The sequence below is a fragment of the Chionomys nivalis genome, chromosome X (genome assembly GCF_950005125.1).
Source record: "Chionomys nivalis chromosome X, mChiNiv1.1, whole genome shotgun sequence".
Classification (NCBI taxonomy): Eukaryota; Metazoa; Chordata; class Mammalia; order Rodentia; family Cricetidae; genus Chionomys; species Chionomys nivalis.
The window spans coordinates 100,347,354-100,364,154 of NC_080112.1; the positions used below are offsets into that span (position 1 = coordinate 100,347,354).

At 38.6% G+C, this 16,801-nt stretch overlaps 1 protein-coding gene across 1 annotated transcript in view; it reads right to left on the reverse strand.

The window, feature by feature from the left end:
• Nucleotides 1-16,801, reverse strand: part of Cenpi (centromere protein I) — a 67,834-nt gene that overhangs the window by 11,229 nt on the left and 39,804 nt on the right. Inside the window, exons 18-19 of the mRNA XM_057759980.1 lie at nt 10,007-10,055; nt 9,659-9,877 (exon numbers count right to left, since the gene is read on the reverse strand). Coding sequence (XP_057615963.1) covers nt 9,659-9,877; nt 10,007-10,055 — 268 coding nt within the window. The remainder of the gene's footprint in view (nt 1-9,658; nt 9,878-10,006; nt 10,056-16,801) is intronic.

The following is a 16,801-nucleotide window of genomic DNA, read 5'->3' on the forward strand; positions in this document are numbered from 1 at the left end:
GGCTAACATAGTTGTCTTACTATGCTTGAGAGACCAAAAGGCAAAGCTGCCTCTAACAAGTGACCCTAGGCTTGTACAGGCTAAACCCTGTCAGCCCACTTCCCTTTATTCACAGATGTTGAAGGCTGTTTTCGTTTGCTTTTTGGGGGGTATCCTTCATTTATTCTTCTCTCATATATTACATCTCAATCCCAGTTTCCCCTCCCTCCCCTCTTCCCCAGATTCACTCCTCTGTTTCCCTTCAGGAAAGAGCAGGTCTTCCAGAGATGTCAACTGAACACAGCATAATAAGCTTGTAAAATCTGCTGTTCTTGCAAGACAGTAGTCATAAGACTAACTACTATTTCTGCTTTTATAATCAAATTTGCTTACTCTGGTCAAAAAGATGACTAGGTCAACTGCAAGACCCTACCTACATGTAGGTGTAATACAGGCAATCTTGTGGGGTTTGCCTTTATAAGTCCTGGGCTAATATGGCTAGGGGCTACATCTTGAGAGTGCTCTCTGTAGCTGTCCTGGTGCCAGGAGCATCCAACCCTAGTATTTAATAAAACCTCTTCTTATTAAAATTTATTCATGGTCATGGCCAATCTTTAAGTGATCCCAGACCCATAAGAGCTAGAGAGGTCATATGCCCTAGGAGAGAATTTACCACTATTATGATAAGTGGACATAGTATTAAACTGATTCCTAATGGTTTATCACTATACCCATTGATAAGTGCATCTCTCAACCTTCATCAAAGAGATTCTTTTTTGCAGTTGATGGGAGTGATTAACAAAGAGACTGACAACTAGTCAACATACAAAAACTAAGAGACTACAGAGTGACCAGTCCCAAATGGGGTATCTGTATACAACCCCTCCTCCCAAGGCTTAGGAATAGTTGAAGAAGAGGGGGTAGAAAGACTGTAAGGCCAGAGGCAGTGGATAACTGTGTTTTCTGGACACAACAGGCCATCACATATATGAACTCACAGCAGTTAATAGACCATTCACAGAATTGTCAAAGACCAAGCGACACAAAATCCTAGTATAGAGCAGGGAGGCAGTTATGAGGGTGCACAGCTAGCTGAAGAGCTATTAGCAGTGACAGTTTCTTCAGGGAGGCAGGACATGAGCAGCTAGGACCTACCAACCCATGGACATATGGCCAGCACTAAGTAGACAGTGATTTAAAAGCTCATGATGTTAGGACAGAAAAAGAAGTAGGAAGGATGGTGGGGAAATAGGGGATGAGTTTATTCAGAACAATATATTATATATGTATGAAATTATCAAATAATAAAAATAAAATAAAAAAGAATATATGCATTTCCAGATGATAATTATAATTATAGTTTTTGAGGTTTTTTTTTTTTTTTTTTTTTTTTTTTTTTTTTTTTGAGGCAGGGTTCCTGTGTAGCCCTGGCTTTCCTGGAACTTACTCTGTAAACCAGGCTGGCCTTGAACCCACAGAGATCAACCTGCTTCTGCCTCCCTAGTGCTTCCATTAAAGGTGTGCGCCACCACCTCCTGGCTATATTCTCATTTTTAAAAAAGCAGCAACATAAAACTAAATTCTTACTTGTATGGTATATTAACTAAATTATAAAAATTCATGCACAAAAGATTAATAATGTGATATATAAAATCCAAAGAACAGAATTATAAGAAATGAGTTTGCAATGAAAAAGAATTTCAGAACATATATACATATGTTCTGTATATATTTGTGCTCAACTGAGAACTGAGTTTTCACATATCTTACTATTAGCAAATACATATTTTTTTTTTGTTTTTTTGAGACAGGGTTTCTCTGTAGTTTTGGAGTCTCTACTGGAACTAGTACAGTTCTTGTATACCTGGCTGGCCTCAAACAAGTGCTGGGATTAAAGGCATGTGCCACCTCCGCCTGGCTGCAAGTACATATTTTTATTGTTGCTGTTTTGAGACATGGTTTTTCTATGTAGCCCTGCTGTCCTGGAACTCGCTCTGTAAACCAGGCTGGCCTTGAACTCACAGAGATCAACCTGCTTCTGTCTCCTAAGTGCTGAGACTAAATGTATGCTGCACCATGCATGGCAAATACACAATTTTTAAAACATCATTTATAGACCTAAGGAAAAAATCTGACTTGGATCAGTGTTTAATTTTGATGAGACCCATCTCAAAAGAACTTCTAAACTTCTAAATTTTTAAATTTATTATCTCCTTTAATAATTAAGATGAAGCAAAAATTCGGCAAATTTGGAGCTGGAGAGATGGTTCAGTGGTTATAAGCACTGCCTGCTATTTTAAAAAAACCCAGGTTCAATTCCCAGCACCGCCCACATGGCAGTTCACAACTGTCTATAATCCCAGTCCCAAGGAATTCAATTCCCTTTGATAGCCTCTTAGGACATCAGTCATGCATGTGTGTGTATATATATATATATATATATGTTCAGGGAAAATACTCATATACAAAAATAAAATACATTTTAAAAATACACTTAAAATGCACTAAACGTTGAGCAATGGGACATTATGTTGATAGACTTTTGCATTAAGGAAGTATGACTTAATATCAGAATCATTTTTTTCAATGAGGAGAGACCCCAGTCACAAAGGAAACAATTCATGCAGAACAGACTGGATATAGCCCAGAGTTAAAGGAAATGTTAATTTGTTTGTTTAATGAGTTATCATTTCTAAACTATATACTTACCACTATACCTCTATTATATAAATTATTTCTGTAAATAAATCTGTTTTTAACTTAATAATTAACCTCTTCTCTTTTAGGAAACAACTTTTTAAAAGAACCAATGACTTTTACAACACCCATGGCCAGTGACTTCACTACCAACTATGTAAAGAATGCCAACTCTTCACAGAGTTTTTCAAAAGTAGGAGAGGAGAGCACATTTCCAAACTTCTTCTCTGACCTCAGTACTCCCCTGAAGTCAAAACCAGACAAAGATACCACAAGAAAAATACCAACATATCTTATGAATATACACACAAAATTATATAAATTACTAAAACTAGCAACACATAGAAGGACTTATTCTCAATGACAGAGGAATTTTTTCTGGGAATGCCAACTCACACACATCAATCCATGTAATATGCCATAAGAACACCACAGAGGAGTGGCTTCTCTGTTTACTCCATTGCTTAGCACCCTGGCTGCTCTTGCACAGGACCCACATATGATTCCCAGTTCTCACATGATGCCTCATAACTGTCTATAACCCCAGTCTAAGCCTTTTGTGTGGGGGGGTCTGATACTCTCTTCCTACCTCTGTGGGCACTGCACAAATGTGGTTCATAGATATACATACAAACAAAACACCAATACACATGAAAATGTGGTGCATAGATATACATACAAACAAAACACCAATACACATGAAAATGTGGTGCAGAGATATACATGCAAACAAAACACCAATACACATGAAAATGTGGTGCATAGATATACATGCAAACAAAACACCAATACACATGAAAATGTGGTGCATAGATATACATGCAAACAAAACACCAATACACATGAAAATGTGGTGCATAGATATACATGCAAACAAAACACCAATACACATGAAAATGTGGTGCATAGATATACATGCAAACAAAACACCAATACACATGAAAATAGCCAAACTTCAAAAAATACAATAGAAAACAAAAGAAACCCATATGATCATGTTTATAGATGTAGGAGAAAAAAATTACACAAAACCCAACACTTATTCATTCAACAATCTTTCCACATTCAACAAACTAAGAAATAGAAGGGAGGTCCCTAAGCCTGAAAGGGACACGCAAACAAACCCTTACCATCCTGGTAGCAAATCAAACAGTCTAGCTCACATCAAGTAGCCACTGTTTCTCTCCCATACTGTTCCTAAAGTTCTGTGGCAATCAAATTGGGGAAGACAAAGGCATCCAGATAAAAAAAAGAAAAGGGAGGAAGGGTTGGAGGGAAGAAAGAAGACACATTTATACAGACAATATCCTATGAACCCCATAAAAAGACAGGTCTAATAAACATCTGAACAAATCTGCAGAATATATAAAATCTATATACACAAATCAACTTTATTTCAATTGTATTTCTATTCAGTAGTAATGAATAATCTGAAGATAAATGCCAGTTACCATAACATCAGGAAAAATAATCTATATAAACTTAGCAAAAGATGTAATCCCAGCTCAGGGGACGAGGCTGGATGATTAGCTCAAGTTTGACAATTGTCAGTTTGTGTACACAGTGAGCTCTGAGCCACATACAGCAAGACTGTCTCAACAAAACAAAGCCTATAAAACACTGCAGAATAAACTAAAGGAGACCTGAAGAAATGGAAAGGCATACGATGGCCTTAATACATACATTATGGTCACAATACAACTCAAATTGATCTACAGAATCAAAATATTGCCTACCCAAATCCCAGTAGGATTATTTACAGAAACTGAAAACAGCATGGCAAGATGGTGCATGCCTTTAAGCCCAGCACCTGGGAGACAGGGGCAAGGGAATTTGAAGTCAACCTGATACATGATGAGTTCCAGGCTAGACTGTTTACAAAGAAAAGAATGAAAGAAAAGAAACTGACAAACTGAAATTCATAAAGTATTTCAAGAAACTGAAACATGTCCTTGGATTACGCAGTAAATAAACTTTGATAACAAATGCATAAAGGATATAAGAAAAAATTACAATCTGTATGGGTTCTATATAAATATTAAAAATTTGTACATATATGTATATATACATTCTTTTAATATTTATTTATATATACTGACTTCACAATTAAGAAGTGGTGTATTGGCCGGGCGGTGGTGGCGCACGCCTTTAATCCCAGCACTTGGGAGGCAGAGGCAGGTGGATCTCTGTGAGTTCGAGACCAGCCTGGTCTACAAGAGCTAGTTCCAGGAGAGGCTCCAAAGCCACAGAGAAACCCTGTCTCGAAAAACCAAAAAAAAAAAAAAAAAAAAAAAAAAAAAAAAAAAAAAAGAAGTGGTGTATTTTTAAAAAGACACTAACAATGCTGGGCAGTGGTGGTGCATACCTTTAATCCCAGCACTCAAGAGACAGAAGCAGGTGGATCTCTGTGAGTTCAAGGCCAGCCTGGTTTACAAGAGCTAGTTCCAGGACAACTAGGAATGTTAAACAGAGAAACCCTGTCTCGAAAAACAAAACAAAACAAACAACAACAAAAAAAAAGACACTGACAAAACAGGACAGGACCACAAAACTGACTCAGTGGATAAAAAAGTATGTCCCAAATCTTGATGGCTAAGTTCAAACCTTACAACCCACATGATAGAAATAACTGTTGAGAGGCCTGAGAGACCTGCCGCCAGGGAGAGTCAGAGGACCAAGTGACCACTGCTGGGGAGCATCAGAGGCCAGTGACTGCTGGAAGCAAAGACAGCAGAGGCTTCCAGAGGCTATCTTCCAGAAGTTATTGTAAAAGTTCCTCTGGGAAAGAGCACCTGTGCCCCAGCCAGCATCCACTGCCATTCTTGATATGAGACACTCCACTGCTTGAGCGACCACCAGAACCTCAGCCACACCTACACCTAGAGTGGCCTCCACCTGGAGGAACAACCACTGGAGCTGTGGCCGCACGTGCACCTCGAGGAGTGACCATCTATCTGAACCTTGGGCCCACTTGAACCTGGAGGAGTGATTGCCGGAGGCTCTGCTCTGCCTGAACCTGAAGGAGCAATCAAGTACACCAGTTGGAGGAAGAGGGACCCCTTGAAGCACAGGCTCCCTCTATACCGACTGGATGACGAGATGGGCAGACAATAAGGTAAGAGTATACTCAACAACATAAAGAGCAATATGGCACCACCAGAAACTAGTGGTTCTACAACAGCAAGACCTGAACATCCCAACACAGATGAAGTGGACGAAAACGACCTTAAAAATAACTGATGGTGGCGCACGCCTTTAATCCCAGCACTCGGGAGGCAGAGGCAGGCGGATCTCTGTGAGTTCGAGACCAGCCTGGTCTACAGAGCTACTTCCAGGACAGGCTCTAAAACCACAGAGAAACCCTGTCTCAAAAAACCAAAATAAATAAATAAATAACTGTATGAAGATGACTGAAGCTCTTAAAGAGGAAATGAAAAATTCCCTTAAAGAAGTGCAGGAAAAGACAAAAAATTTGGAAGAAATCAACAAATTCACTAAAGAAAACCAAGAAAAAGGTAAAGGAAACAGTTTGACTTAAAAACTGAAAGAGAAGCAATAAAGAAAAAAACCAAGGAAATTCTTAAAATGGAAAATTTAGGTAAATGATCAGGAACCATAAATGCAAGCATAAACAGCAAAATACAAGAGATGGAAAAGGGGATCTCAGGAGTTGAAGATACAATAAAGAAAATAGATTCATTGGTCAAAGAAAATGTTAAATCCAACAAATTCTTAGCACAAAATATCCAGCAAATCAGGGATACCATGAAAAGATCAAACCTTAAAATAATAGGGATAGAAGAAAAACTCCAGCTCAAAGGTACAGAAAATATCTTAAAAAGAATAACAGAAAACTTTCCCAACCTAAAGAAAGACATGCCTATAAAGTACAAGAAAAGAAGCTTATAGAACACCAGATAGACTGGACCGAAAAAAAAGTCCCCTTGACACATAATAATCAAAACACTAAACATACAGAATAAAAAAAAAGAATATTAAGAGCAGTAAAGGGAAAAGGACAAGTAACATATAAAGGCAGACCTATTACAATTACACCTGACTTTTTAAGGAAACCATGAAAGCCAGGAGGTCCTGAACAGACACTAAGAGACCACGGATGCTAGTCTACCATACCCTATTGTGTGATGTGTTACTTTCTTGGCTTTTGAGGGGCCCAACATCTTGCTCCCCAAATTCACACATGGAAGCTTACTCTTAGTTATGAATGCCTGGCCTTAGCTTAACTTGTTTCTTGTCAACTTTTCTTAAATTATCCTGAGTATCTTTTGCTTCTGGGCTTTTCTCTTTCTCATTTCTGTAGACCTTTCTTCTTACTTTTTGGTTTACTGTGGTGTAGCTGGGTGGCTGGCCCCTGATGTCTTCCTCATTCCCTCTCATCCCAAATTTCTCCTCTTTATACTTTCTGCCTGCCAGTCCCGCCTATCCTTGCCCCTGCCTATTGGCTATTTAGCTCCTTATTATGACCATCGGGTGTTTAAGACAGGCAAAGAAACACAGCTTCACAGAGTTCAACAAATGCAGTATAAACAAAAATTACACACCTTAAAATAAAATTCCCCAACAATACCCACCAAAACTTTCAATCACCATAGATGATTTCCATGACAAAACCAGACAGATTTAAACAATACCTGTCGATAAATCCAGCCCTACAGAAAGTACTAAAAGAAAATGCCAACCCAAGAAAATTAGATACAACACAAAGACACAGATAATAGATGATCTACAGCACCAAATTTCAAAGAAAGGAAATGTACACACAATGCTACAAACACCAACAAAACCAAAAAGAACAGGAAATAGCAATCATTGATCCTCAATATCCCTTAATATAAATGGATTAAATTCGCCTATAAAGACACAGACTAACAGACTGGATATGAAAACAGAATCCATCCTTCTGCTGCATACAAGAAACACACCTTGATCTCAAAGACAGACAATACCTCAGAATAAAAGGTTGAAAAAAAATTTCCAATCAAACAGACCTAAGAAACATGCTGGTGTAGCTATATGAATATCTAACAAAATAGATTTCAAACTAAAATCAATCAAAAGAGACAAAGAAGGACATTTCATATTAGTCACAGGCAAGATCCATCAAGAGGAAATCTCAATACTGAACATCTATGCCCCAAATACAAGGGCACTCTCGTATGTAAAAGAAACACTTCTAAAGCTTAAAATCACACATTAAATCCCACACACTAATAGTGGGAGACTTCAACACTCCACTCTCACAACTGGAAATTGAACCATGTTCACTGAATCACCACTGGGTCAAAGAAGAAATAAAAAAAGAAATTAAAGTCTTCCTTGAAGACAATGAAAATAAAGAAACAACATACTCAAACTTATGGGACACTATGAAAGCAGTCCTAAGTGGAAAGTTCATAGCACTAAGTGCCCACTTAAAGAAAACAGAGAAAGCACACATTGGAGATTTAACAGCCTACCTGAAAGCTCTAGAAAAAAAAGAAGCAAACTCACCTAGGAGGAGCAGAAGACTGGAAAGAATCAAACTGAGGGCTGAAATCAACAAAATAGAAACACAGAAAACAATTGAAAGAATCAATGAAACGAAAAGCTGGTTCCTGGAGAAAACCAACAAGATTGATAAACCCCTATCCAAACTAATCAAACGGCAGAGAGAGAATTTGCAAATTAATAAGATCAGAAATGAAAAGGGAGACATAACCACAGACACAGAGGAAATTCAGAGAATCATTAGATCTTACTACAAAAGCCTGTATGCCACAAAACTGGAAAATGTTAAAGAAATGGACACTTTTTTAGATAAATACCATATACCAAAGTTAAACCAGGACCAGGTGAACAACCTAAATAGACCTGTTAGTCGCGAAGAATTAGAAGCTGTTATCAAAAACCTCCCTTCCAAAAAATGTCCCGGACCAGATGGTTTCAATGCGGAATTCTACCAGATCTTCCAAGAAGACCTAATACCTATACTCCTTAATGTATTTCACAATATAGAAACAGAAGAGTCATTGCCAAATTCCTTTTATGAAGCTACAGTAACTCTGATACCAAAACCACACAAAGACTCAACCAAGAAAGAGAATTACAGGCCAATCTCACTCATGAACATCGACGCAAAAATCCTCAACAAAATACTGGCAAACCGAATCCAAGAACACATTAGAAAAATTATCCATTATGATCATTGTTAGAGTTTTCAATGTTCTTTTTGTTTGTTTGTTTTTTCTTCTTTTCGTTTTTCGAGATAGGGTTTCTCTGTAGCTTTGGAGCCTGTCCTGGAACTAGCTCTTGTAGATCAGGTTGGGCTAGAACTCACAGAGTTCAGCCTGCCCCTGCCTCCTGAAGTGCTGGGATTAAAGGCGTGCGCCACCACCCAACTCTTAAGAGACTTGTGAATCCAAATTCTTCCAATATACTTGTAATCTTAACATTGTATCAATGATGCATTTGATAAACGCACCTTATGAATGGCCCCCAAGTCACTAATAAGGTTGAAAATGGTAATCTTGCCCATGACCTAAGAAGACACAGACACTTCTGCCACGCCCATACATCATCAATACATTTAATCAGCAGGCTTGATGAAGAGCCAAGCACCAGTGCCTGGCTTTCACTTTCAGTCTTAGGAGGGATGGACAGGAGCTTTTACCTCTATGAAGCTTTTCCTTTCCTGGCACCACTTCAACTCAAGCAGAACTGAATTAGTCATCTATCTTCCTACAATTGTACCTTCCCTCACCTCTCGGCACTGTATTACAGCAATTTGTTAACAATTCTGTCTCTGCAACAAGGCCAAGCTCTCTTAGAGAACAGAGATTTAAGTTCCTTAAAGCCTAGCACAATCATCAAAATTTTGTCAGCACTAAAACTTCCAAACATGCCTTGCAATTCAGATGTAATAGCTCCTGTTTTCACAGTCAGTGAACCCTATGAAGTCTAAAGACACTTTACACACACTTACCTGAAGTAAAAAGGAAGCTGCATAGCTCAATAGAGAAGGATGCCGGACTAAATTTAAATTGTATTTATACTCTGTTACTCCAGAATTTTCTAAGCTTTGGGGATCAATGTACATTCCTTTATCAAATGGTTTGGACATCCATAAGCAACGAACCATAGTTGTCAAATAGTAATTAAATTCTTGACAGATCTTGCTGCTGAGATTGAATTCTGATTTTGCCTAATGGGAAAGAAATAGAATGGTCATTAACATCTATTATTCCTTTGCTTTTTATTCTTAACAGGCCCCATATATCTATACTCAATTATTTATTAAAATGGTGATTTAACACAGATTCAGCCTTCATACCTTCTTTAAAACGTTGTTTTTCTTTGCAGCTGTCAAATTATCATGATACCTAATAATAAAATCAAATATAAGAAAACATTTAAAATGTCATTAGATGTAATTCTTCGGAATGTAAAATGAAAATTTTAAAATACATATTTTAGGGCCAGGGAGATGGTTCTATTGGTAAAATACCTGCTAGAGAAGTACAAGTACCTGACACTGGATTTCTAACACCCATGTGAAAACCAGGTTTGGTTGCATGTATCCCTAAACCTAGCACTGTGGGGGTTGGGAGGACTAAATGGACACAGGTAAGTCTCTGGAGCTCTCCAAGTAGTCACTGTAGGCAGTTAGTGAGTGCACGGTTCAGTTAGAAAACCTGTCTCAAAAAAATAAAATGCAAAGCAATAGTGGAAGACACCTGATATTGACCTCTGACCTCCATATGAATATTCTTGAAAGTACACAACACAATCATGCATATATGTACAAGTACAATTTAAAGTAAACAAATGCAAATGTGCAAAGCACTAATATCTAATTAGCTCATTAAGGATTTTACACTTTTATGGTACATTTTCCACAAAGAATTTTTAAAGTTAGGGTTTATGGATAGAGTTCAGTATTAGATCACTTGTGTAGCACGCATGAGTACTACAAAACAAACAAACGAGGCTCTAAATTTAGTTGGAGGATGACAAGAAAGCTCAGGGGGAAAGTGCTTGCCATGTAGTCTGACCACCGGAGTTCGATCCCCAGAACCCACATGAAAGTCTAAGGAAAGAACTGCCTATACAAGGCTGTTCCCTGACCTCCCCAGATGGACTGTGGCACATGCGCATCCGCACACATAAATACACAATAGGAAAGACATTCTTTTAGTATTTTGTTATTAAAGAAAGCAGCCAATCACTGATACAGAACACATTTTCTATATGTAAAACAAGGTACAGCAGGCCAGTGAGATAACTGAGCAGGCAAAGACTCCTGACCTCAAGCCTGATGACCCGACCTTGATGCCTGTATCCCGCATGGCAGAAGGAGAGAACTGACTCCTATGACTCCGCATGTATTGTTTTACTTACACATACTTACACACACACACCCCAACAACAAAAATCCCAAATAAATGTGAAAAAGTTAAAAGGTACAGAAATCCAGAAATGTAATTTTTGTTGTAGACTATTAAGGTGTGTTACATTTGTTTATGCTCTGGAACATTTGTTTTAATGATGCAAGGATGTGTTGCATTTTTTTTTATGTTTCATTTGTTTAACTCTGTGAAGCTGTGTTATTTTGCCTGTCTAATAAAACACCTGATGGTCTACTAAAGAGCTGAATGGCCAATAGCAAGGCAGGAGCAAGGATAGGTGTGGCTACCAGGCAGAGAGAATAAATAGAAGCAGAAATGAGGAAAAGAAGAAGCAAGAGAACAAGGAGAATTTGATGTCAGGGGCCAGCCACAGAGTAATAGTGAAAGCAAAAATACATAAATAAGAAAAGAAAAAAGTCCAGAGGCTAAAGGTAGATGGGATAATTTCAGTTAAGAAAAGCTGGTCAGAAACAAGCCAAGCCAAGCCTGGGCATTTATAAGTAATAATAAGCCTCCATGTGTATTCATTTGGGAGCTGGGTGGTGGACCCCCCAAAGAATAAAGCAACCAACCACAATTTTTTTCTATCTGCAAACTATCATCTAACTCATTTCTACATATTTTAACATTGATAAAACCTAGGCTGAAAGGTCCTAAAGTTAAGGATTAAAAATAATCTTGGTTCACAAGTAAAAGAGCAAAAGGTTAGAAATAATGCTTAGAGGGTCACATAACTAGCAATAAATAGTTCCTATTGCCTCCCAGAAAATGTCCCTTTTACCAGAGAAAATACATACACTTCAACACATATCAGCCAATGATTAATTGTTCTTTAACACACAGAAATTTTAATTAACAAAGCTGAGTGCAACACTGCCATTATATAACAAGCCAATCTACAGCAAAGACTTTAATTCCATATGCCCTACGGGGGGAGGGGAAAAATAGCATTGCTTCAGTTCTAGTGTTTAAGGCACTTCTATAACGCATCTTCAAATCACTTTGAAGTGAAATATGCCAGACTCAGAAAGATAAATACCATGTTTCCCTCATTTGTGGATCCAATAGTTTATATAGATAGAAAAAAATCTTTGATATATAGTGTGATAAGCAGAAGACTAGATAAAGGAAATAGACTAGCAGCAAAGGAGAAAAAGGTGCAAATAAAGCCAACGAACATGATGCGCCACAAGAAACATGTCTGTAGAAAAAAACAGCACTATATATCCAATGAGGATAATAGAATAAAAATTTTAAACAATAAGCAAACTTTTACAATAAAAATTTTAATTTTATTAAATTTAAATTTATTAAGTAATTAAAATTTGTAAATAATGAGGTGATGGTAGTACACACCTTTATTCTCAGCAATTGGGAGGCAGAGGGAGGTAGATCTCTGTGAGTTTGAGGCCAGCCTGGTCTACAGAGTGGGTCCGAGGACAGTTAGGGCTGTTACACAGAAAAACCCTGTCTCAAAATAAGAAAAAGTTAAATAATAAAAATAACAACATAAAGAGTTTCGAGCCAGACTCGGAAGAAGCAGCATGGGAAGTTCATAGATGAGTTTTATGTCAACTTGACACAGGCTAAAGTCATCCACGAGGAGGAAACTTTAATTGAAAAAAGCTTCTAGAAGAGCAGAAGCCAGGAGCAAATCCAGTCCCGGGAGCCAACCCAGTCCTGGGACACTGGTGGATCAGGACTGAGCCAGTGAAATGACCCAGAGTCAGAGATTTCCACCAGAACCGGAGTGGGACAGAACCAGCTACCTAGGGCAGAGAGCGAACAAGCTCCACCGGGAGCAGAAGCCAGGAGCAAATCCAGTCCCGGGAGCCAACCTGGTCCTGGGACACTGGTAGATCAGGATTGAGACAGCAACCAGATCCAGAGTCAGCCATCTCCACCAGAACAGATACAGGAGAATAACCGCTGAGTGAGTGAGCCAGAGCCAGAGACCGCTGAGGGTCCAGATGTAAATCTGGGACCTTCAAGGGAGTAGGACTAAGTCAGGACCCCGATGAGTCTGGGCGTGAGTGAACCTGGGATCTCTAAGGGAATAGGCAGGAACCAGACATGTCGGCTGGGTCCTCAGAGGGCGTAGGTCTGAGCCAGGACCTCTGTGGGTCCGGGCATTGGTCTGGGACATGAAAGGGAATAGGCAGGAACCTGGAACCTCTGTGGGTCCAAGTGTGAGTCTGGGACCTCTGAGGGAGTAAGCAGGTCCTTTGTGGGTGGGGGGTGCACCCAAGCCTGGGACCTCCGAGGCAGTAGACAGAGTCAAAAACCTTTCCAGGTTCAACTCCAAGGCAGGGACTTCTGGAGGAGGGGATCCAGACCAGGATTTACAGAAACAGGGCAAAGCCGGCAACCTAGGACAAGGTAGGCCTGAGACAGCAAACTCTAAGGGAGCAGAGCAAGGCACAGGAGTGCTGAGCTATCTCCAAGAGCAGAGTAACCAGCAGGGTAACTAGAACTGTACACTGACTGTACCACAAGTAACAACTATTTGAGCTTTGGATTCACTGGCACCTAGAAGGTTATACAACAGAATCTCAGACAGTCCCAACCACACCTATTAGAGGAAAAGATGAGTAAAAAAGGTAAGATCACATGCTACACCACAAAGAGCAACACAACACCAGCAAGATCTAAACAACCAAATATGGATGAACTAGAAGAAAATGACGTAAAAAATAACGTCAAGAGAATGTTTGCAAGTCTTAAAGATGAAATGAGAAATTCCCTTAAAGAAATGGAGGAAAAGACAAACAAAAATTAGAAGATATCAGCAAATCACTTAAAGAAAACCAAGAAAAAGAAATCAAACATATAAAAGAAACTATTCAGGACTTGAAAACTGAAATAGAAACAATAAAGAAAACACAAGCTGAAGGAATTATAGAAACAGAAAAATGAGGAAAAGATCAGGAACCACAAAAGCAAGCATGAACAGCAAAATACAAGAGATGGAAGAGAAAATTTCAAGCACTGAAGATACAATAGAGGAAATACACTCAGTTAAAGAAAACATTATATCCAACAAAAGCGTAACCCAAAATATCCAGGAAATATGAGACACCATTAAAAGGCCAAATCTTAGAATAATAGGTATAGAAGGAGAAGTTCAACTCAAAGGCATAGAAAATTTATTTAACAAAATCATAGAAGAAAACTTTCCCTACCTAAAGAAAGATATGCCTATGAAGATACAAGAAGCTTACAGAACACCAAATAGACTGGATACAAAATAAAGTCCTCTTACCACTTAATAATCAAAAGACTAAATATACAGAGTAAAGAAAGAATATTAAGAGCTGCAAAGGAAAAAGGTCAAGTAACATATAAAGGTAGACCTATCTGAATTACACCTGACTTCTCAGTGGAGACAATGAAAGCCAAAAGGTCATGGTCAAGCATTATGCAGACATTAAGAGACCATGGATGACAGCCCACACTACTATACCCAGCAAAACTGTCAATCACCACAGAAGGTCAAAACAAGATATTCCATGACAAATCTAGATTTTACCAATACCTAGCCACAAACCCAGCCCTACACAAAATACTAGAAGGAAAACTCTAACCAAAGGAAGGAAGATGGCTACACCAACAAAATCACAGACAATTGATAATATCATAACAACAAATCCCAAAGAATAAAAAATGCACAAATTAACATTACCAATGATGAAAACTAAATTAACAGGAGATAACAATCACTGGTCATTAATATCTCTTAATGTAAATGGACTCAACTCACTTATAAAAAGGCACAGGCTAACAGATTGGATACGAAAACAGAATCCATCCTTCTTCTACATACAAGAAACACATCTCTACCTCAAAGACAGACAGTCTCAGAGGAAAGGGTTGGGAAAAAATATACAAATCAAATGGACCTAAGAAACAAGTGGGTATTATAATATTCTGGCTCTTTAAGAGACAAGACACGCCCACTCCCTTCCTCCTTGCAGCCTCTGCCCTACTCTCTTCTCTTCCTGTCCCCTCTCTGGGAGAGGCAGTTTCTGCCTCTCATCTACTTCTTCGCCTCCCCCATCTCTCTCTCCTCTTCTCTCTCTTTCTCTTTCCCCGTCTCCCCTTTTTCCTTCCCCTCCATAACCCATCTAATAAATATCTAACTTTAATTTACATGGTGTGTCTATCTGTCTCTCTAGCCCACCCCCTGTAGTCACATGGAGCCTGCCGCATGGTCTCCTGCGCTGTCCCTGCTTGGGACCCTGGCAGCTTGCAGTAAATCCATCTGCACGGTGTGCCTATCTGTCTACCCCTTGCCCACCTGCTGCCCACATGGCTAGCTGCCAGGGACACCCAGGGGACCAACCACCTTAGTTTGTGGGGACCCACAGCAAATCCATAACAAGTATAGTTATCCTAATATCTAACAAAACAGACTTCAAGCTAAAACCAGTCAAAAGAGACAAAGAAGGTCATTTCATATTAGTTACAGGAAAAATCGATCAAGAGGAAATTTCAGTACTGAACATCTATGTCCCAAATACAAAGGCACCCTAATATATCAAAGAAAACGTCTAAAGCTTAAATCATACATTAAACCCTACACACTAATAGTGGGAGACTTCAACACTCCCCTCTCACCACTGGATAGGTCAATCAGACAAAAAAATGAACAGAGAAATAAGAGAACTAACAGATGTGATGACTCAAATGGACTTAACAGACATCTATAGAATATTCCATCCAAACAGAAAAGAATACACCTTCTTCTCAGCACCTCATGGAACCTTCTCAAAAACTGACCACATACTTGCTAACAAAACAAACCTCAACAAATGCAAAAAAATTGGAATAACCCAATGTACCTAATCAGATCACCGTAGTATAAAACTAGAAGTCAACAGCAATGCTAATTCCAGAAAACCCACAAACACATGGAAATTAAACAATGCTCACCTGAATCATCAATGGGTCAAGGAAGAAATAAAGGGAGAAATTAAAGACTTCCTAAAATTCAATGAAAATGACCACACAACATACTCAAATTTATGGGACACAATGAAAGCAGTGTTAAGAGGAAAGTTCATAGCTCTAAATGCCTACATAAAGAAGCTGGAAAAATCCCACACTAGTGACTTAACAGAACATTTGAAAACTTTAGAACAAAAGGAAGCAAACTCACCTAAGAGAACTAGATGGCAGGAAATAACCAAATTGAGAGCTGAAATGAACTAAACAGAAACAAAGAAAACAATACAAAGAATCAGTGAGATAAAGAGTTGGTTCTTCGAGAAAATCAACAAAATAGACAAACCTTTATCCAAACTAACCAAAAGGCAGAAGAAACAAGATCAGAAATGAAAGTGGGGACTTAGCAACAGGCACAGAGGAAATCCAGAGAATCATAATGTCATATTTAGAAAACTTGTGCTCCACAAAATTGGAAAACTTAAAGGAAATGGACAACTTTCTGGATAAATATCACTTACCAAAATTAAATCAAGACCAGATAAGTAAATTAAACAGACCTTTAACTGCTGAAGAAATAGAAACAGTCATCAAAATTCTCCCAACCAAAAAAAGTCCAGGACTTGTTTTTCAAAAATGAACTAATACCAATACTCCTCAAATTGTTCCACACAATAGAAACAGAAGGAAAAGAGCCAAACTCTTTTTATGAGGCTACAATTACCCTGATACTCAAACCACAGAAAGACATGACTAAGAAAGAGAATTACAGACCA